This window comes from Phoca vitulina, unplaced genomic scaffold, assembly GCF_004348235.1.
Source record: "Phoca vitulina isolate PV1807 unplaced genomic scaffold, GSC_HSeal_1.0 scaffold23, whole genome shotgun sequence".
Taxonomy (NCBI): domain Eukaryota; kingdom Metazoa; phylum Chordata; class Mammalia; order Carnivora; family Phocidae; genus Phoca; species Phoca vitulina.
The window spans coordinates 7,259,852-7,283,451 of NW_022589726.1; the positions used below are offsets into that span (position 1 = coordinate 7,259,852).

General features: G+C 40.4%; 1 protein-coding gene across 11 annotated transcripts in view; it reads left to right on the top strand.

The window, feature by feature from the left end:
• GRIP1 (glutamate receptor interacting protein 1) overlaps positions 1-23,600 on the top strand; it is a 659,234-nt gene that overhangs the window by 540,790 nt on the left and 94,844 nt on the right. For all 11 annotated transcript variants that reach the window (XM_032420901.1, XM_032420895.1, XM_032420897.1 and 8 more), the window contains 2 exons: positions 18,772-18,919; positions 20,828-20,997. In XM_032420901.1, the coding sequence (XP_032276792.1) occupies positions 18,772-18,919; positions 20,828-20,997 (318 nt within the window). The remainder of the gene's footprint in view (positions 1-18,771; positions 18,920-20,827; positions 20,998-23,600) is intronic.

The following is a 23,600-nucleotide window of genomic DNA, read 5'->3' on the forward strand; positions in this document are numbered from 1 at the left end:
TGTCTCCTCTTCATCCCCGACTCCCACTCAGATCTGTGCTCCCACAGAAGCCCCAGAGACCTTTAACTCTTATGGCCCCTTAACTCGATGTGGCCCCACTAAATTTCCAATAAAGTTAAACTCTGTGCTGTGCCTATGAATCTCTGTATGCTCTGTCCCAGAGCTGCCTGCAATCTCTACTTTCCATGGTTTCCCAGAAGCTCTCTTCTCTTAGAGTCCCAGGGCCCTTTTTTTAAACCCCTCCCCCATACCAGGCTCTCCCATCCTCAGGGACTTTGCAAGTTCTGTTCCCACTGCCTCAGAAGTGATTCTCCAGCCCTTGCACACGAACACTTTCTTTACCCAACTATTTTGTACATATCCTTTAATGTCTCAGCTTTGGTGTCTCTTCCTCAGAGAAAACTTCCCTGGCACCCTGTTTCAGTTAGGTCTCCTTGTTTTACTTGCCCAGAGAACGCTTACTTTTCCTTCACAGTAATTATCACCATTGTAATGCTAATTTGTTGGTGAGCTCATCTGCTGTCTCCTTCAGGACACTGTAAGCACCAGAAGGGCAGGGACAGGACCAGTATGTATTTTTCACCACTGTATGCACAGTATATGCGTGCAGCCCAAAGAAGGTGCACATTAAATATTTGTTGAATGAGTGAAATACAAAGAGCTTAAGGACAGTGCATCTACTGTATTTCACTAAATTGAGAATAAATATTTACTCATCTCTGAAGAACTCCAAAGGTAATAGTAAAAGATGCAATAAAGTCTTAAGTAACCAACTCATATTCCTATTCTAATATTCTTACCCATTCTTCTCTTCCTTCCCCTTTCTTCCCCTTTCTCTTTGGTTTCCTTCTTTCTCCCCTCCTCTTCTCCTCCCCGCCCTCCCCTTCCCTCACCACCACCCTCCCTCTCCTTCCCTTCCCTTCCCTTCCCTTCAAGAAACATTTCCTCCTAATGAATCCCAGAGAGCCGCTTGGAAAGCTTTTTGGTGACTCACTGGACCATACCTGCAGTTGATTTTTTGCCCATTTTTCATTAACTATTTTCAGTGATTCCGTAACACCATAGCTCTAGAGTCTAACAGTAAACATTAGTCTGGAGATCAAGACTTTTAGGGAATATACCAGTCTCCCCCCAGATTAGGTGCACTAAGTGTACAAGCAACAAATTATTTCTCTACAGTTGTTTGAAGATTGGGAACTGCTGGGATCAGAGTACAAAGTGGCCTGTAACACCCTGTGTCCAGCCCTCCTATTTTAGAAGATCCTTGTTTTAACAAAGTAGCAAATATGAGTCTTCATGATCAAAGTGCCTAATTCCATAGCTTCTGCGAGGGGTCTTGGATGGTTGAAAGCTCGGCGTTCTGCATTTGAGGTCATTTGAGGATCCTCCGCCTCTCTATAATTATAGCTGTTGCTATTATTTGAGAATGTAAGTCTATTGTATCATCCATATGCACTGTCCAGACTCTGTCATATTCCATACCTTCCACAGAGGCCTGAGCCGTAATTACAGACACCAGTAAAAGGAAGAGTCTCTCAGACACTCCCAGGTGTGATTCCAGATAAGCATCACATATTTGAACAAGCAAGTTTTTGAGACCTGACATGTTGGGCTCATTGGAGCCTTTCATCCTGGCATGTTTAAGTTTGTGACTATTAAGAGGTTAAAAAAAAAGATACTACTAAGCCACACACATTCTCTCTCTCAGAGAGGAGGGAGGAGTGGTTATCATTAATTCCCAAGAACTGGGTCAAGTACTCCAGCAATGTTTGGGCAGCACACGTGGAAAATCTCACCAGCCTTTTTGCCTTATGCACTTGAGCTCCTGGCTGTTGGTTGCCTCCTTCTTAGGTTCCCTTTCAAATTTTGCTACAGACTCTATCTGTAGCTCCCACACTGTGGGAACGTGCTTTGGGCTACTCTGGGATCTCTTACTTCTCGGATATGATTTCCTTACTTGAATGCATCTGCTGAGTCCCTTAAGGGATAGTTTTGTGCTGAGTGGGGCATTTGCCTTGCAGAATCTGCTTCACCTGAGCCTTCCTATGCAAACAGAATTGCAGTAGAAGTTTGGCAGCCTGACTCGCAGAATTCTCGAACTCGGGAGGGCCTGTGGGAGCCTAAGTCAGTTTTAGTGTGGTCATTCAAGCTGAAGCTATCATTTGGCAGATATACTAAATATCCCATCTGTGAAAAAAATGAAAATGAATTTAATTTTCATAATTGTAGTTCAGAGACTCCACGTGTGTGTTTCTTGAGTACCTTGTCCAAGATAAGGATTCATTAGTTATAGGTTATAAAACTAAGTCCATAGCAGTGTAGATAATCTGAAATTGCAGAGAGAGGAATATTGAAATCATTTACAGCACTTAAAGCTAAGTAAGTGGAAAGACACATGAAAATCTAACTAACGATATAGTAGAATACTGCCCAGCTCTGTCATCCTGTCCCTCCTTGCTCTTCTGTTAAAACTTTCTCTTAACAACATCACTGCGTCACTGCATTGTACATTAGACAAACACTTAAGTTCTGGGGGCATATAAATAATAATTTCATTTACTGATGTAAGAGTTTTTTCCTTTTTTTCTGCAGCTAAGTAAAGAAAGTAATTCTTCACATCAACTAGGAGGTTAATTAAGCAGCATAGATGACATCAGCCTGTCCTGGGTTTCTCCCAGGAAGTAGCAAAGAAGGAGAGAACTAATAATGTGTGTGGTTAATTTCTGCTAAGCACTGTGCAAAGTACTTTACCTATTTTATCAATTCTAATTGTCATAGCAATCTTGTGACATATAAATCACTGTCCTTATTTTTCATAAATGAAGTAATTGTCTTGAAGAGGTTACATTTCCTGCCCAAGTTCACACAGACAATACTGTGTAAAACCTAGGATTAAACCCAGATTGACCTCACAGATCTGATTATGTGCCCACAGAAGACTGACAGTCATTATAACCAATGTATGAAACAGTAAATATATTTTTTTAAGATTTTATTTATTCATTTGAGACACAGAGAAACAGAGAGAGAGAGAGAGCATGAGCAGGGGGAGAGGGAGAAGCAGGCTCCCCACTGAGCCAGGAGCCTGACGTGGGGCTCAATCCCAGGACCCTGGGATCATGACCTGAGCCGAAGGCAGACGCTTAACCATCTGAGCCACCCAGGCGCCCCTGAAACAGTAAATATTTTAAGTATGGATGAAAGCTTTGAAAGCAGCAGAAAAATTAATGAAATGCATCTTTATATATTCTAAACCTAACTTCTGAAGTTGAAATGTAAGACTCAGTTAATATGCATTCAAAAATAAAAGCCTTAGAGACGATGGACTCTGAAAAACAAACTGAGGGTTCTAGAGGGGAGGGGGATGGGAGAATGGGTTAGCCTGGTGATGGGTATTAAAGAGGGCACGTTCTGCATGGAGCACTGGGTTTTATGCACAAACAATGAATCGTGGAACACTACATCAAAAACTAATGTTGGGGCGCCTGGGTGGCTCAGTTGGTTAAGCGACTGCCTTCGGCTCAGGTCATGATCCTGGAGTCCCTGGATCGAGTCCCGCATCGGGCTCCCTGCTCAGCAAGGAGCCTGCTTCTCCCTCTGACCCTTCCCCCTCTCATGTGCTCTCTCTCTCTCATTCTCTCTGTCTCAAATAAATAAATAAAATCTTTAAAAAAAAAAAAAAAACTAATGTAATGTATGGTGATTAACATAACAATAAAAAATTAAAAAAAAATAAAAGCCTTACAGGGAATATTTAAAAATAAAAGTGAAATCTTATTATTTAAAATATAATTATTTTATGGGTGCCTGGGTGGCTGGCTCAATCGGTTAAGCTTTATCAGACTCTTGGTTTCGGCTCAGGTCATGATCTCAGGGTTGTGAGAGCGAGCCCCTGGTCAGGCTCTGTGCTTAGTGCGGAGTGTGTTTGAGATTCTCTGCCTCTCCCTCTCCCTCTGCCCCTCTCCATGCTCACTCTCTCTCTCTCTCTCTCTCTGTCTCTCTAAAGTAATTAAATTAATTCTTTTAAAAAATAATAAAATATAATCATTTTAGGCCTAAGTGCATTATTGAGAAAAAAATCCCAGAGCATCAAATATTTAACATTAAGCACCTAAGAGAGTTCTGAGTAAGAGGAAGAAAGTGAGACAGTGAATTAATTATCTACCAGTGTTTAATCATTCAAGCATTTTTATTGATACGAATTATTGTAAAGCTACTCAGACTGAGGAAGTGGGGCATAGAAATCCAGGAATACTTTTACCTGCTTTTCCTTTGGTCTCTTAATAGCTCGTGCATGCCCAGAGACATCTTCACAGATTCCCAAGTACTGCATCTACAGCCCAAATCTCCACAACAAACCAGAAGTGTTAGGATCTAGCTTGTCTCCAAAGACAGAAGAGCAATAGATAGTCCCGGAAAAGGAACACGAGTATTCCTTTTCTGCATTCACTTCCTAACGTAATAAAAATATCATGAATGATATTATAACACCATCATCTAAGTCAGGGTTCCATAATGAAGGGTTTAAAATGGAACAGTTTGTTAGCTCTTGCCCTTTGGCAAAGGTTTTTGTCTTCCTTAATTCTACAGTCATGTGCAAAATGTGCTTGGACTCCATAGATTCTCAAGTTCACGGCAGAACTACTTGGCTCTTCTTTCTGCTGTGTGTACTGGTTTAGGGAAGTTTTCTACCTTCATCTTTTGAAATATTTCAGGAGTTGTTCCAATTTCTCTAAATAGTAGTATATCTTAGAGTAGCATAAAAGGCTATTTGTCACCTTCAAATGCCCTCTCTGGTCAAGAAACAGATGCCTATAGAAGACCTATCTAACTGTGTAAGTGAAAAGATGATGTTCAAAACATACTTCTGAAGACATATAAGGCTCCCTGAAGTTGGTACTCTCTAAAGTTAACGCGCCACAATTAAATCTCAGCAGCATCTGCTTGGACCACTATCCAATGCTGGAATCCCTTCAGAACCTTCCTTACCAAGCTCTATTTGAACACTTCTTTTTTTTTTTGAAGATTTTATTTTTATTTATTTATTTATTTATTTTGAGAGAGAGAGAGATAGCAAGAAAGAGCATGAGCAGTGGGGAGAGACAGAAGGAGAGGGAGAAGCAGACTCCCCACTGAGCAGGGAGCCCAACATGGGCCTCGATCCCAGGACCTGGAGGAGATCATGACCCTAGCTGAAGGCAGTCACTTAACTGACTGAGCCACCCAGGTGCCCCTATTTGAACACTTCTTTTTTTTTTTTTTTTATGTTCAATACTAATAGCAGATGACTTCCTGCCAAAGCCTAAAGCAGGAGTCCTCCACCCTTAATGCACAATGGAATTACCTGGAGAGCATTTAAAATGACCATCCCATCCCAGAGGGTTGTTGTGACAAAGAGAACACTATGATATATATGAAAGCACTTTGTAAACTATAACTCACAGAAAAAATGGAAGGAATATCATCGTTTATGCTATTAAATAATAATTTCTAAATATTCACCCATCATTCCAACCTGTCTAAACTTTTTTAGATCTGACATCCAACTTATTTTCTCTTTTTTCCAGCTATGTCAAACTTTTCTAATTAGAAATTTTATTTATTTATTTATTTTTATATATTTTTTAAAGATTTTATTTATTTATTTGACATAGAGAGAGAGAAAGAGAGAAAGAGCACAAGCAGGGGGAGAGGCAGGCAGAGGGAGAAGCAGGCTTCCTGCATGAGCAGGGAGCCCAATGTGGGGCTCGATCCGAGGACTCTGGAATCATGACCTGAGCTGACGGCAGTGGTTTAACCAACTGAGCCACTCAGGCACCCCAGAAATTTTATTTATTTATGATTAATAAATCAGTATTTATTGAGGACCCACCAGCTTCAAAACACTAGACTCTGTGCTTATTCCTATCCAGTGGTCACCATTGGCCCAAGCTGAGGCGGGGGTGGGGGTCGGGCACTGTTGATGCACTGGTCAGACATCGTTTGCTTCTTCATTGACAAGGCATTATGGTTTTAATACATGATGGTCAAGTTGTTTTTCCTTTTTTTATCTAGCCATGTCTTTAGGTATGTACATTTGCCCCAGCATTGCTTTCTTTAAATACTGTCTTTACCCCCTATAAAAACCCAAGGCAGTCAGAAATATACATGCTTTAAATATTTCTAGGTATATTTTTGGCACCGTACAAGGAAATCGGCTTTTAGGATGTCTGTGTGCTTGGTATTTATTTGTCTTATTTCAGATCTGGTTCCTAGGGGACTAGGATACCTTTTTTTTTTTTTTTTTAACTGTATACATAAAGCCAAATCTAGCGCAGGATGCCAGAGAGAGTCCATATCTTGCTATTGAGCCTTCCTGACTGACTGTTCCTGTTAAGTCTTGGGAGGTTAAGAATCCTGAATAGTAGGAATTCTTTTTCAGGCTGGCAGACACTTATTCCTACTTTTAAGTAGTTTCTCTACCTCAGCAGAATCTGATGGAGATTCATCCCATTTTTTGTGGGGATCATTTATCCAGCTCAGAAAACCTGACAGTGACTATTTTTAGACTGAGGAGAAATCAGACTTTCTGGAGAATGATGATAAGGAATATGATGATTACCCAGTAGCCATGTGTAAATGCCAAATGTTTTTAACAGTCAGTGCAAAGAATGTTTTACTTTGTGGCAAATCTTTCTACTTTCCCATTGGCATTGGTCACTTAAATGCCAGATTCATTTGGCTATTTACACTTTTTAAAGCAAATAGGACATAAAGTTTGTGAGTTTCCCGAAATCTTGCTCCTGGTAGAATTATGCCCATTTTTTAAAAATTTTTTAAAAGATTTTATTTATTTGACAGGGAGAGAGAAAAAAAAAAAGAGCACAAGCAGGGGGAGCAGGGAAAGGGAGAGGGAGAAGCAGGCTCCTGGTGAGCAAGGAGCCCTGATGTGGGGCTTGATCCCAGGACCCTGGGATCATGACCTGAGCTGAAGGCAGCCGCTGAACCAACTGAGGCCCATTTTTTAAAAGTCATCACATTAGTACTGACAGTGGAAATGGAAGCTTCTGGAGTTTGTGCCCTTAGAGACATGGCCTTGTCTACAATGTGTGCCCCAACTCACTATGAGCTCAGAAATTTCTTTAAGAAATTTTGTGACCTGATTTTTCTCATTCTCTGTTTTAAAAGTTTAAAAACTCTTTATTATTTATCTACATGGGATAAGATTAGAGCCTGAGAAATTGAAGTTGGAAGACTTTTGTTAGTATCCTACAAAACACATTTAAATATCTATAAGTAATATGTCAGTCTATAAAATTTAATACTGAAACCTGCCATGTAAATCCTATGATTATTTCATATAGTATTACTCCCTTAGCCAGGGGCCTAAACTCTTTCCTTTGTTTAGCTACTGGGTTCTGGTTTCCCCTGAACTAAATCCATGGTGAAACATCACTCTACAAAGGGCCAAGAAAACCCAAGGCAGTCTGGAAGAAGAGCAACAAAATCAGAGTACTGATACTACCATATGTCAAGAACTGTTAAAAAGCCAAAGTAATTAAGACAGTGTGGTACTGGCATAAGAAGGACAAATTGACCAATGTGACAGAAAAGAGTGTCCAGAAACAGAACTATACATATAGTCACCTAGTTTATGACACAGGTGACATTGCAGTGAGGAAAGAGTGGTTTTTTTCAAATAATGATGATGGGTCAGTTATATCCATGTGGAAAAAATATATCGTGACCCTGCCCCATGCTATACATAGAAGTCAATTCAGATGGATTCGCTATCTACATGTGAAAATTAAATAATAAAGCCCATAGAAAAAGTATGGGATAACATCATCACGACTTCATAGCAAGCAGAGATTTCTTAAAGAGAATACAGAAAGTACCATAAAAGAAAAAAAGAATAATTAAGAACTTCTCTTCATTAAAAGGCACCATTAAAAGTCTGAAGTGGTAAGCTGCAGAGGGGAAAAATATATTTGCAAACCATGTATCCAATAAAGGACTCATATCAGAATATGCTGTTTTTAAATGCCCACAAGTCAATAAGCCAGGCAACCTAATGGAAAGTTGGGAGGAAAGACTTGAGCAGACACTTTGTAAAAAAAGTTATCAAAGTGGCCAGTAAGCCAGGAAAGATGGCTCAACACTTTAGTCATCAGGTAGATGCAAATGGAAGCCACAATGTGGTACCACAACCACACCTACCTGAATGGCCGCAGTGGAAAAGACCGACCACAGCACGAGGTGACAAAGATGTAGAACAGCTGGAACTCTCATTCACTGCTGGTTAGAAGGTAAATTTATACAATTCTTCTGGAAAACTCTTTATGGTATCTACCTGAGTTGACATATTCATACCCCACAGCCCAGCAGTTCACTCGTAGTTATGACTACCACAGAAATGCATTCCTGTGTTCACCAAAAGACACAGTAGAATGTTCATAGCAGCAATATTTGTAACAGCCCCAAACCTAAATAGTGGAATGGATAAACTATGGCATATTCATCCAATGGAATATTATATAGCAATGAGAATGAATGACCTAAAATTACTCCCAACAATATGCATGAATCTCACTAACATAATATTGAGCAGAAAAAGCCAGAATCAGAAGAGTAAAACCCAGTTTTTTAAAAGCACAAAAATAAGCAATACTGACCAATGCTGATAGAAGTCAAGATAGTGGTTACCTGTGGGACAAGGGAGTGATTTAAAGGAATAGACAGTGGGGGGATTCTTTGATGCTGGTACTGTTCTATTTCTGGATCTGGGTATGGGGACACAGGTGTGTCCAGTTTATGGAAAGTTATCAAGCAGCTAATTTATGATTTATGCATTTCTCTGTATGTTGGTTATACTTCAATAACAAGTTTACAAAACACTATAAGCCAATAAGCAAAGTACAAAAAATATCAGTCATGTAAAATGCGGAGTAGGGGGCCAAGATAGTCCAAAGGTAATAAAATTCCCAGGGTGAGCTGCTACAGAGAACAAAAGTCAGTCATCAACCATGCTTTAGCCAAACTCAAGTTAACGTAAGACATATTATTGAGTTTCACTTTGGACTCTTCCTACAGTACAGTAACTATGCAAGTTGTCTCCTTTAACTCCCTAGGAAAAACTTAGGATTTAAGATAAAGCTCATTTGAACATGGAAGGTACACTCTGTTGTATTGGGAATATTTCCCAAGCAGTGTATTTCAGTAAGCAAAAATAAATTGGCAATTTTTTTTGAAAGTTAAAAAAAATCTTATTAGAGTTTAGCTCATCTGAAAGAGATTGAAATTATTAGTAGCATTATTTGAGTAGGTTATCACTAATAAAAATACTTTTAACTAATGGGTAAATTGAAAAGCACCCCACAGGTACTTTTTATCGGAGTGAATGTAAGGCAGGCAAAGCTAATAATACCATGCAGTCTTTCTGCCACCCTGGGAGGTTCTAATCAAGCCTTGTGCTCTGATTGAAATGCAGGGCTCAGAGTGGGAAAACTGATTAACAAAATAAAAAATCCAGAGTGTTTCCCATGCAAACAGTCATCAGCGTATCTTATGTAATTATGTAGCCCATAAATCAACACAGCGTGCAAGGGCTTCAGCCATAGTATAAATATCTTAATGACTGAGCCGTCTTTAACCATGAATAATTTATATCTGCATGATCCGTTTTTCTCAACCATGCTTCACTTAGGCAGGACAAACTAATCTTCTGTCAGGGGATGGGCTCTTGATTATTTCTTCCTGATTTTTCTTCTGTTTATTTTTCTCATTTTGACACACTCCATTTTTCCCTCTTGCACTTTCTTAAATAAGGGTGCTTCATTCATCCACCCTGTCTGCTTGCTTTTACTTTTGCTATGCATCTTCTTAGACATCTTGGAATAAAGCCAGGGCTTTTGGACTCCTACTTTTCATAAGGCTTTCTGTAAATGGAATTAGGTGGCAACCAGGGAAGTAGGCTTAATACCACAAGGCAGTCAGTACGAGCTTCTTGGTGCTGTTGTGGGGAAACATTTATCACGGAAAGCAATTGCCAGAAAAGGCTAATGATCAATTAAACATTTGTGGATCTCCTTCTGTGATGCAGAAAGAACTGCCACGTGGCTAATGCTGGAAAGCTTACTTGCTAAAATAGTTTTGTTGTTTTCTTAGAGCCCATTAAAATAAAGGCAGCTGAGAAACATTCAGATCAAATTCTGTGTTATCTAAAAAGCTTATCCCAACCATCCCAACTCACTATGCTCGGAACTCCTCAGATCCCAGTAGGTCTCATGGTCATTGCCATTCCCGTGAAATGTACCATAGATGTTTGGTAATACCAGTTGCCTTTCTACAGACAGTCCTTTTGGAGAGGGAACTTTGGTCACCTTCTGCGCATCTTTTGACATATTTGAGTAATTTTCCTAGCAACCTAGAAATCACATCCTATTTGATGACCCATTATTTTTTATAAGCACATTGACCCTACTACTATTAAAGAGTTCATGGGGTGGGGGGAATTGCAAGCATTGTATGTCCTGCAGTTTAAAAAAAAAAAAAAAAAGTAACTAAAAACTTCAGGAGGTTCAACAGAATCATTTTCCATAGTGGAATCCAGGAGTTCTATCCTACTCCCCCACCTTCTTGGCAAGGGATCCCCAGGGGTTACTAGAAGGGAGGGGTAATACATTTCCATCTTTGAGTCCCCAGTATACCTTCTAATGTTCCTGGCATATAGTTAGCACTTAATAAATGTATTTTTAAAATTCATTTTTTTGCAAGAATGGTGAGTTAGCCTGCAGATTTAGGAAGCTCAGTCCTGTGGGAATGTGAGGTAGGTGATCTTCTAACCTGGCAAGAATCTGGTTAGGCTTCTCATCTCCTGATAAGTACATTAATCCTGCCACTGATTCATCTGATGTCTAAAGCAAATGGATCTGGTCTCAGTTATGTATATAAAATGCCAACATACCAGAGTCTTCTCACAGAGGACCTTCTTGAAATGTCTGATATCCAACTTCTGTTGGAAACCCAAGTGAGGGAAAGGCTTGAAATCCAGGAAAGATCCCCAGAGAAGCATCTAGTCTGTCTACCCTAGGGTCTGCCTTTAGATCAAGTTGACCACCACATTAGCTTATTCCATTATAGAGACACTATCATTGATTTGCTTTTTAATTCTATTCCTCAACCTTGATCACAGAACAGCCATTGGAAACTACCTCTGTGTCCTATTATAAAAATGTGTTGAGGATATTCCCCATTATATCAATTAGCACCATATATATAAAATCCCATGGGAGAGATATCTTTCTCCCAGACAGAGAATCTTTATTTCCCATATAGGGACTAGAAGACTTCCCCTTTGGAATGGTGATAACTATGTAATTGACCATGTTTCCTTTATTGTCCCAGTATCCAGGAAACTCAGAGTCATATTTTTTTTTTAACTCAAGCAAAATTCGCCAATCTATAATTAACCACTTTAACATGTACAATTAGTAGTAGCATTTAGTACATTTGCAACATTGTGCAACCATCAGCTCTGTCTGGATGCAAAACTTAAGCAGTCACTCCCTATTCTACTGTGGCCCCAAGCCCTGGCAACTACCAATCTACTTTCTGTCTCCTCCAATTGACCTGTAGTTCCAAGTCATTTTTGCAGTTCAGAGCGTCTCTATTAACCCTTGTGGGCAAGGCATTTGTAGGCTCCTTTTCTTCTCCCTGATTATTTCTTTGTATTACATATTTAGTTTAAAGCAAGCAGCCTTCAGACTTTGTGGAAAGAAATTGAGGGGAGATGTAGACAAACAAGGCTATCCTCCTTTTTACCTCTAGAGCCGCTCACCACCCTTCTCCATGCTGCTGTGTGTCCGACCTACAGGCCTGCATAATGGGCTCTCATGGCCTCAGGCTCCAGTTGAGTTTAGCTAACAGGGAATCATGGTAGGAGATGAGAGGGAGGGAGGACAGGGATGGAGAGTGTTATTCCCTGGCCTCCTTGCTATGGGTTCACTGGAGTTGGCTACATCCTTTGACGGAAGGTGCCAGCACTTCTCAGGTAGCCCTTTCCACACAGTCCTTTCTGAATCCCCATTTCACTAACAGCTCTATCCTTTGCTTCTTCAGGGCAGTGTAGTAAGGTGCTTTTTGCTTCTGGCCCCAGAGTATTGCATTATCCCTGCGGTTTCCCTCTAACCTGCCCACATCTTTCTAAATATTTTTTTTATTAAATTCTCATCAAATTACCCTAATTTGAATGTATCATCTGTTTCTTGTGAGGACCCTGACTCAAATAAGCATATTCTACTCTGTGGTTCTGTGTAGCTGTAGGTCAACATGATTTGCTGAGTCCTCTGCAGATAAGCTGGTCTGGCAGATCCTCCTGGGGCCAGACAATGTCCTCTCCCAGACATCCAGAGCATTCACATCTCTTCATGGCTTTAAGGTGCAGGACCTTTGTGTCAATCCTTAAAAGATAGTGGTCTTTTTTAAGAGCTCGTAATCCTGGAGGTGGCTCATTTACCTGACCATTTTCAGCTGCTTATATAATACCCACTTTAGAGGTGGAATGACCAATGAGCTCAAGTTCCATCTGGAAGAAGGTAGGGTACCTTTCTGCCAATGGACTGTTCCCTCATTCTTTCACTACTAGGTAAACTCACACACTTCTCAGTCTGATATTGTGAAGCATTAGATGGAATTCATTATGCAGGTTTAGAATTTAGACAAAAGAAAAATACTGTTCATCATCAACATTATCTATGTATGCATATGCAGCCTGTTACAAGAATAGCCATGGAGAGGATTTAAGCATAGGGTTAACATGACCCCAGCTACACTAGGAACTACTTCAAGCAAAAGAATATGACTTAAATTTCTGCATCATCAGTATATTTAGCATAGCACCTTGAATAAAATAATAGGTGTTGATGCTTTCGCTTGCTTCGCCAACAATATCACTGAGCACCTACTATGTACATATCATAGACTGTGGAGAACCACAGTCATGAGGAGGGCGTACACAATTCCTACTGCATGGAGCTTACATTTTTATCCAAGAACAATGAACTAAATAGCTAATTAAACAACTAATTGTTGAATGACATTTATTAGAAGTGCTGTGAAGGAAAAGCACAGGGTTCAATTAATGCATTTCTGAGGAAGGTTGACATGGTTTGCAGGGCAGAGCAGGAATCCCTGAGGAAGTGAAATTTGAGCAAAGCAGTGGTAGAGAAGTAGGTGAAGGAGAAATAGGGGAGAGTTGGAGCATTCCAGGTAGACAGAAGGGACCAGAGGCAAGAAGGCACATGGCATTTTTGAAGAATTGAAAGAAAAGGAGGGGGCTGGAGCAGAGAGAGCAAGAGCAGAATGGTGGGAAATAGAACTGGTGAGGTAAGGAGGAGCCAGATGTAGGTCCTTGTAGATAGTGTTAAATTTTTTTACCCCACATGAACAGCCACTGAAGAGATTTAAGCATGGTGTTAACATGATGAGATATACACTTTTTAAAAGATCACCAGCTTCGGGAAGGGGGAGGCCATGAGAGGATGAGGGGCTATCAGATGATGGTAACTTAGACTGAAAGAGTGATTGTGGAGATGGAAAGAAAGGATGAAATTGAGAGCTGTTAGGAATTAGAGTAAAGAGGAATTTGTGAGGATGAGGAAGAGGATGGAATTGAGATGACTCCTAGGTTTCTGGTTTGCATGATGGAGAATAACAGGAGTCAGTCACTGAGAGAAGGAAACACGGAGGAGAACCAGTGAAGTGTGGTGGGCTCACTATCAGTTTTGCACATATTGTGTTTGTTGTGCTCATGAAACATCCAAGAATTATTCAACGTGGCAGTGGGAGCAGTGGGAGCTCTGGGGAAGGATATGTGCTGGACACATAAATTTAAGAGTGATCGTGGTTAAGTGAAACTGGGCTACAAAGGAGAAAGAATAGAAGGCTGAGCTCATATTCAGTAAACTGTTGTCAACAATCCCTGATCATCCTTGTGGTGTGTGTGTGTATAAAATGGAATATTACTCAGCCATAGAAAAGAATGAAATCTTGCCATTTGCAATGACATGGATGGAACTAGAGGGCATTATGCTAAGTGAAATAAGTCAGAGAAGGACAAATACCATATGATTTCACTCATATGTGGAATTTAAGAAACAAAACATGAACATAGGGGAAGGGAAGAAAAAATAAAATAAGATAAAAATAGAGAGGGAGGCAAATCATAAGAGACTCTTAACTATAGGAAACAAACTGAGGGTTGCTAGAGGGGAGGTGGATGGAGAGATGGGGTAACTGGGTGATGGGCATTAAGTAGGGCACTTGATATAATGAGCACTGGGTGTTATATGCAACTGATGAACCACTAAATTCTACCCCTGAAACTAATAATACAGTATATGTTAGCTAAATAGAATTCAAATAAAATTTTTTTTAAATCCCTGATCATCTTTACATGAGATAAGCACCTTCCTTTCCTCACTATCTTTATTTTTTTCGGTATAAGTTAGGACCTCATTATGACACACACACAGTCTTATTAGAAAGTTAAAGTTGTGTCCTGGAAACTTCTTAATGTGAAATCTTTCTATTATATAATGAGTGTATAAAGATGGGAGACCATCCCTCAAACTCCGTCTTTAAAGGATGTTATTGTTGTTATCAAAATACTTAAGAGTGTGAGGTTTTACAACCCATCTTGGTAAACCTCAGTTATCCAGAATCACTTTTCTATCTAGCGATTCACCTCTTCTACTCATTCGGAGGATATTGAAATTTAAATTTAGCTATTGCATATTGTTATAAAGTTTATCAACCTTCTCTAATTTTCTGATTCCCTAGGCTTTTCCTTACCTGACCTTGCTATTTCTTTGTAGAGTCATAGCTTATCAGGCTAGAGAGCTTTTATTGAAGTCCCCTTATTTTACAAATGAAGAAAATGAGCTCTAAAGGAAATGATGGGTTGGGCTGCATGGTATGTCGGTGGCAGAGCTAGGCATCGCCCTCCCAGCTTCCAGCCCTAAGCTCAGCTTGGAAGTCCATGCTTCTTCCCTTAACCATGACTTTAAATTTCTCTTCTCAGAACTCTGAAGCTTTCTACTTTAAAGCTTAAAAGAAACTTGTTCATGGCACATTTGGCTCCCCCAAGTGGAAATATTGCACTTGTTTTTCCTTTGAAGTCTTACTGGGGCAAGTACTGCTTAAAGAGAAACTTATTCTAGAGGTGCACCAGAGCAGTTGTGGGTGTTATCTCTCTTCTCTTCTAAATTAATAGCGGCGGAAGATCTGGTGCACTTGTTCTATGCTTCTTTCTTCCCCCCGTAAACCACTTTAATTGTATGCACATCATCTACTTCAAGAGAACCTGACACTTGTTCTAGACACACCCCATTCTCTTCAGTCTAACCCCAAGGCCCCCCTCCACATGGGAGGATCCATAATTCAATGATAGCAGGGCACTAACAGCAAGTGCAAAGCTAAAGGGATGAGGAGAGCAAAGGTCTCCCATGACCTCTTTAAAACTTTTTTGTCAGCTACTCACATGCATTTAATGTGTAGCACTTCACTTTTGACTTTGTGTCTGCCTCCTTTCCTACCAACAATTTCTCCTAATTGTTCCATTCTTCTAGAACACTACAGCCTGATAAAACACCTTTACCTTCATCTCAAAAGTGTTCTTAAACACTAATTAGATCCTTAAAGATCAGAAAGGAAAAAGCTTCTTGTGCGTAATCAATTCCCTACAAGTTTGCCAATATTTTTCTATGTTTCTTGATAGAAGATGTTCCTCTCATTTCTTTATACAGGAAAAAGCTTAATATTCATTCTTCACCATAACTGGAACGTTAGAACCATGCAAGAATATAATTTTTAGGACCTTGATAAATATAGGCCGGAAAAAAAGAATAACAATGTAAGAGTTTACATTTAAACAATTTCCACATATGCTGATAACCTCTTTAAAAACTCTGATCTTTAATCATGATGTAATGCTTTTAAGAAAAATGGATACGTCGTGTACACTGGGTAATGTTTGATTGTGGTTTTATAAAAAATTTACATCTGCAAATACCTAGTTGTAAATAGCTGCCTCTTAGAATAACAATTCAAGAAAGATACATTGGGGGATAGACACAAGTGAAAAGGCCTATCAGGATATAGATTTAGCTTTTAACAAAGACCCAAGCTTAAAATATTAGCTTAAATGTGATAGAAGTTTATTTATTGGGAGAGCACCGATCTCTGGAGATAGGGTTTCAGAAACCAAAGCTTCCTCTACGTGGCTCCCTGCTCTTGCCTACATGGTTGAAGATGGGTTACCAGGGCTGGGCCCACATTGCAACAGCAACAAGGAGGAAATGAGATCAAGGAGAGCACAGCCATCATTTTTAAGAGCACATCCAGAACAGCTCACTTCTCACTTCCACTCACTCCCCATTGGCTGGAATTTGGTCACTTGGCTGCACCTCACTGCAAAGGAGGCTGGGAAATGTCCTTAGCTTGGCAGCTTATTACTGAAGAAAAAAAGGAAGATGGAATACCAAGGAACAACTACCAGTTTCTGTCATTTGTAAGAGATTAAGTTATAAGTAACAGAGAAACTTTATTGCTTTCATCTGTTAAGTCAAAGAAATTTATCTTTTGACATGAGAAAACCAAGTGGAAGAATATGTGTGATTATCACCTCACAAAGCTATCTGTTATAATCCAACCAGTCTATGGGAAGTGATTTTGGAAATTAGTCCTCCTAAAATTATTCCTTCTATTATTTTGGTGACCATTTCACAGCATATATGAATATATGATCATCATATTGTATACCTGAAACTAAGGTAATCTGTCAATTATACCTTAATTAATTAAGTCCTTCTAAAGTTCTATAAAGATAATGTAAAGAAAAGGCCCTACTGGGCCAGAGCTGACACGAGGGTCAACCTAAGCAAGAAGGGACCTTGCTAGGGAGCCTGCTCAAGGAAGAGGAGGACAGCAGACTTCAGAGTGTGAAGCTCGAGGCACCAGATTTTGTGCACTTAGTCACAGAACTTGGACTATGAGAGTTGAGAGGTGGGCAGAATCGACTACCCTAGTGAAGAAAGGACCACTAAAACAGCCTTCAGCTCGGGTCATGATCCTGGAGTCCGGGATTCAGCTCCAGCATCGGGCTCCTGGCTCAGCAAGGAGTCTGCTTCTCCCTCTCCCTCTGCCTCTCCCCACCCTACCCCCCTTTTGTGTTCTCTCACTCACGCCCTCTCTCTCTCTGAAATAAATTAATAAATAAAATCTTAAAAAAAAAAAAAGAAAGAACGTACATACACGAATCCTTAGCACTGGAATACGAATGTTGTTGGCATGAATGTTCTCATCTTTACCTTATTTGAGAAATACCTTGTTTCATAGCAAACTGAAAATTGCTCTCTCCAATGGAACTTTCAGCTTCAGGAGTCAGTCCATACTGCCTGAGCTTCAGCAACAGGAACACAGATTTCCTAGTTCACCATATCTGAGCGTTGCCTCCGTGATAAAATGTACGTGGAGAAAGACAAATTTGCATTAATGAAGAGCAGTAGAAAATCAGAAAAATATTACAGTCTTGTAATACAGTCTTGTAAAATGCTTGAGGTCATAATATAGCAATAATAATAATATTCTCTATGTATAGCACTTTGTAAATTACAAAACGCTTTAACAAGACATTGATTTCATCAAAATAAACACTGAGGAAAGGATACCATTTTGTAGGCAAGCAAGCTGACTTAGAAAGTTTTAGTAACTTGTCTGAGGTACCGTGATCAAAATATTGTGAAAAAAAGAATTAAACGCAGGTGTTTTAATTCCGTGTCCAGGGCTCTTACCCGTATGACCCCTGCCTCTTCTGAACTTTAAGGGACTTCATGAGTTTTCTCATTTATTCATGCATTCATTCAACAACTGTTTATGGCTCACCTCCTCTTCTGGGCCGATCATTATGCCCGGCATTGAGGATGTCGTGATCAACAAGACATCATCTCTGCCTTCGCAGCCAGCTTGCAGTCTGGCAAAGGGCAGAAGCATGTAATCCACACTGGCCACTGCAAAACAGTGAGGTGTGTGCCATAACAGAAGGAATATAGCAGGCTGTAGGAGCACATGAGAAAGGGATCTCCCCAAATCATGAGTCAGGAGAGGCTTCTCAGAGGAGCTGATGTTTACACTGAGTCCCCAAGGTGAGGAGGAGTTGAAGGAATAAAGAGTGTTCCAAGCCAAAAATAAAGCCTGTGTGGTGTGAAGTCACTGCCGAGGGCGAAGTGACCCTAGATCAGGTCCAGAATAGGGAAAGACCCAAAGGACTTACAAATTCAACTTAGTGTATGCATTCCTAGTATTTGGCTACTGAGAGACTTCATCTGTTCATCCTTCTCTCCCATCCAACCATCCATCCATCCATCCATCCACAGTAGGTGCTGTTTGAAAAACTTTTATTGAGAAACCTAGTATTGCCAGGCACTGTGCCAAGTGATAAAGAGGGCATAAAGATACACAAAACATTATCCCAACTAATGTGAAGCTTAAACTTTAATTGAAGAGATAAACCTGTGTACATATTACTGGATATGCAAGCTGGATAGAACAGGTGTCCTAAAAGGTGCCCTAAGAAGTTACCAGGGCCAGGGGGATGGTACCTGGAGGGAAATGTAAGTTTCAGCGATAACGTTAATAGACCAACATCAGACTGAACATTCTCCACATTTTTCGTGTGTCTGTTTGCTTATTGGTTTTATTTTGTTTTGTTTTCTGAAATTTGTTCTTCCGTAGATTCTGTGGCAACAGCGTCCGGGCCACTGCTAGTTGAAGTTGCCAAAACTCCTGGTGCCAGCCTTGGGGTTGCCCTAACTACCTCGATGTGCTGTAACAAACAGGTCATTGTCATAGACAAAATCAAATCTGCAAGTATTGCAGACAGGTGGGTGTTGTAGAAAGTGCCTACTTTTCAAAACTGCATGAGTGTTAAAATATGTATATATTTCTATATGTATATACACACATATGTAATACTTACACATGTACACATGCATTCACACACATACATATATGATTAAAAAACAGCTCTCCTGCCCGTTTATACAAGTTTCATCAAGAAAACAAGGTACAGTTCTAGGGCTTAAAAATTCACCTACCTTATCAGTCACCCCATAATGTTATGTTGCCTCATCCAGATGTTTGGTGTAGCCATTAGAGGTAGGAAGAAAGAAAGTCAAGCAACTGAACAAGTTTTCCTACCGTGTTCTAGGGTGATAGATTGTTTTTGGTGTAGGGTAGCTAAGCATATCTTTAGTATGCTCCCTTTAGAGAAGTCATACGTTTTCCTGAACTGTTAACAATTAAATCTTGCCAAAATCTTATAAAAATCTCATTCCTTTTTTCTTAAATGAGTAAAACAATATTTTTGAAATAATGCAGTCTTTAAAGAGAGGTCTTACACTGTCATAGAATGTTAATCCTAGGGTTTCACTGTCTTCAAGGGCCCCTGAAAACAGCGTTCATTCCTATGACACAATAAAAACAAAAGTCCTTTTTCCTGAATTCTTTTTCCTAATTACTATTTTAGACTTATAAGGTAAGAAGGGTTGGGGGCAAAAAGACTACCTCCCCACCTAATAAATTATCTCCCAGCTCCTGGTAAGAAAACCCCCACTTCCATCCCCGAAGCTCTCCAAGTGCATCCACACAGAATTTTATTTTTAGATGGAAGGGACGACTTGAAATGCTTTTTTTGTCTTGAGAAGGAGACTATTCCCACTGTGCAAATTGCTCGATGTACTCCGAGAGGCCCCGCCTCCCCTGCATGTTTCCAGCCTCTTTTCCAGAGGCCCTCGCCCTACGTGGGAAACCTCCCACCCTGACGCAGTAACCTGCAGCAACCCCTGTGGTGGTCAGTCCACAGCTCCACTGTGGGCTTACCCTACATTTGGTTCTTTACCAGTGACGGCCGTTGATCCAGGGGTATTCTCCACCACAATGGTGCAGGATGCTTTAATTTTCTCCCTCTGTTTTTCTCCCATTCTGCAGGGGGTAACCAGTTTAAGGAGCTGTCCACTTGACTGGTATGTCGGGATGCTGACTGCTGTGTTTGCTTTTCTCAACTCATCCAGTAGCCAGTCTCTTGAGTTCAGCAAGATGTAGCAGCTAGCCCTTCCCCCACCCCCCAGCTTTCCCCTTCACTCACCACGCAGGCCTCCTTTTTGACTCTTTTGACTCCTGCATAATTTCCATCACCATCGAGAGCTTTTCTACTAATCGATGTTTAACTCCAGAATAACAAAGTAAAATATAATAATAAAGCACTGGTGATTTGGCAGCTCATGTGAGGGGTTCTGAAAAAGCATTAGCTGAGTCTCCCCCAGTTATTCCCATTCACACATAAAGTAGTTGTAAATGATCCCATTCCAATTATGCGAGTCACATCTTGACATTCTGAATATTTACCAGCTCATACTCATAGATATAAAAACCAACAAGGAAAAATCACAGGAGAAAAAAAAAAAAGCCAAGGGGAAAAATTGTCCTGTTCTTCTCTTCCCTCCTACTCACTTCCCTTCAACTTTTGGCACTGCCACCCTGAAATAATATATTCTTTTTTAAGAAGCGCAAGAGAAAAACACTTCCTTGAGTTTTTCTGTATTTTCTATATTCCTATTCCTACACAAGGTACTTAACATTTGACAGATGGTGTTTCCTATAACACTTAAACTTTTCCTATTTTTAAGTAAATTGAAACTGTGTGAAATGTTAACTGTGAAGGCCGTGAAAGTCATAGTCCAAAGAGGAAGGCACTCATCCTACTGAGTATTTGTCCTTCCCCTTCCCGTAGATGTGGTGCCCTGCACGTGGGAGACCACGTCCTGTCCATCGACGGAACGAGCATGGAGTACTGTACGTTAGCAGAGGCCACCCAGTTCCTGGCCAACACCACCGACCAGGTCAAGCTTGAGATTCTGCCCCATCATCAGACCCGCCTGGCCCTGAAGGGACCTGACCATGGTGAGAGGATCCAGCTAGCTAAGTCTCTGTATCTTCCCCTTGCAGTTACTGCTTCTTCAGCAGAGTTAGAGGCCAGAAGACACAGAGTCTACTTCCGGCTTTATCATTTCTTTTCAAAGCAGCAGGTTATCTTTGTTGGCTTTTCTTCATCTTCCAGATCGCCCCCAACCCCTGAGCCAAACGTAATTTATTTGAAATATCAAAATTGAAGAAAGAAACATTATTTGAAACAGAATTTTCAGGCTTGTACTGTTTGATTTTTTTTTTTTTTAAAGGCTTTGTTGCGAATTGAGTGTGGAGAGAAGGGAAAGAATTTGACTTCCTGTTCCGCATACTGAATTTCCATTCTACTTGAAGGACAATGAAGGCATATTGTAAAACTCTCACTTTTTAAAAATAATTATGAATTGGGTATTCGTGGCACACCCTTCAGATATTTGGAGAGGGAAAAAAAAAAAAACAGTCATAGGAAAGGTTGACTTTCTCTATATTTTGTCTATTTGCCAGAGTAGCTTTTCCCTTAGGATGGAGAACCACCTCTGTGAGCAAGTACCTTTCCTGGGAGTATCAGAATATTTGACTACATTTATTCTGTAACAGCTGTCAGCTGAGAGGACCCACATTTTTACTGTGTGGAAACTCACAGATATGTTTGCTAAGTGTTTATGTACCCTCCACTTAGGCATCTTTAAACAAAACCTGGTACAAGATAAAGGGCTTGGAACCCCAAATGACACTCCACTGGAGAGTCTTTCTTCCAACTCCTCTCTCCTTTCCCTTACGCCAAGTGCCCTCCTTTGTTATTCCTTGAAATGGATTCCTTGAAGCTTCACGAGTGCTGTCAGGGGGCCCGACTGGAGACGAGCTTTTTTTTTTTTTTTTTTTTTTGTATTTTTAGAGAAAGAGAACCATTTTCTCTGGAATTGAAATTTTGCTTGTGAGGAGATCGTTTGTATTATGCATCTCCCACCTTCTGAAACACACCGCACTTTGCCACAGTTTGGAAGAAAAGAAAAAAAAAAAGAGGGACCAGATCATTTTCATACTGAATGAGTCAGCTGGATGCAACCTTTTTTAATTAAATGGAGCTTAGCCAGCCTGGAGCTAATGAAAATCTCTAGTACAGCATTACCTTTATCAGATTTTAATTTGACACAATGGAGCAGAGAAGGGTTGCTGTAGAGGCAGGTTAGGGAAGGAAACTCTGCCTCCTCTGACTAGAAACAGTAAGGGGTTCATGGGAATGCACCCCGTTCCGCTCAGGAGACCCCACGGGGCACACTGGCAGAGGGGAGAGATTTCTAAAACTAAGTCTCTTCTAAATTAACCCGAAGTCATCACTGGAGCTGGAGCATAGTGGGTCTAAGAATGCACACAGTGTGGTGCTTTCTCAGCGTGAGATTCGGCTTGATAAATTCTGCTGTCAGAGAATCAGAACTACGGAGCAGACCCTTGCAAAATGTCATTACAGCCCCATCTCCCCCTTTTTATTGGCCCTGTGTACAAATCGTAAGTAGTCCAAATAGTTTCCAACTCATGAAATATTAAATCTTTTTACCTGTCAAGACAATTTGAGAGGGTGAATTTATATCCTAAGATGCATGGAGGCCAAGAACAAATTTTTTTTTCACTACCAAAAACCTGATGTCATTGTGATTTTTCAGAGGGGTGGAGGATGGGGGCTGGTAATTGAAGTAATTCTAGCTTCCACTTCCGACCTTATCATCTCCTTTGGCTGACAGTTGCGCCCTCTTTCTTATCTCGCCTACAGGCATCTCCTTATATTTTACATTAAAATCAGACTTGCATTTCCAAAAGGACAAAATTATTGGCTCCGAAACATAATTACATCACGGTTAAGGAGGGGAAAAAAATACCCCCAAAATTTTATGGTGTTTATAATTCTCAAACTTCTGGGTTTTTTAATGTGGTAGAATGGTTTTACATAGTTTTACCCTTTTGCCACAAGAAAGTTCTGGTAATTTTTTTCAGGAATTCTGATGCCCGAACAGCATGTCTCTCATCCCAAGGTGGATGGAAATATATTTCCCAAGTTTTGCTTCCCAACACAGTATTCACCACCACAGTGTTTTCAGGGAAATAAAGAAACGGGCACATCAGCTAGGAATGAGAGTAATTGTGCCTTTTGCTGATAAATAGCACTAAAAATGCCAACAAGAATGAGTTTCCAATAAGGTTAGAAATTGTTCCCACTGAGGGTCTTTGGAAGACATAATCATGATTGAAGTTCATGAGACTTTGGAAGAGAACATGGAGCAGAGTCACAAGGTTCAGTACATTCAGTGCCTGGAGGACCTTCCATTTGTGAGCTCCAGGAGCAACCACAAAATCAGCTGTTGGCCTGTGCCCATAGACATCCCGGACAGGGCAGGAGGGTACAGTGAGAGAGGAGAACAGACAAAAGTCCCCTCCATGTCAGATACATCGTAGGACTCCAACAGTGACGCCATCCTGGAAGATGTAAAAAGCATTTTATTTTTAACTTGCTGCGTATGTATCTGCACAAATCCAGGAACACCCACAGGAAGAGGCAGCGTGTGGTGGCTGAAAGGCAGGGACTCTTGAATCAGACTTCCAGACTT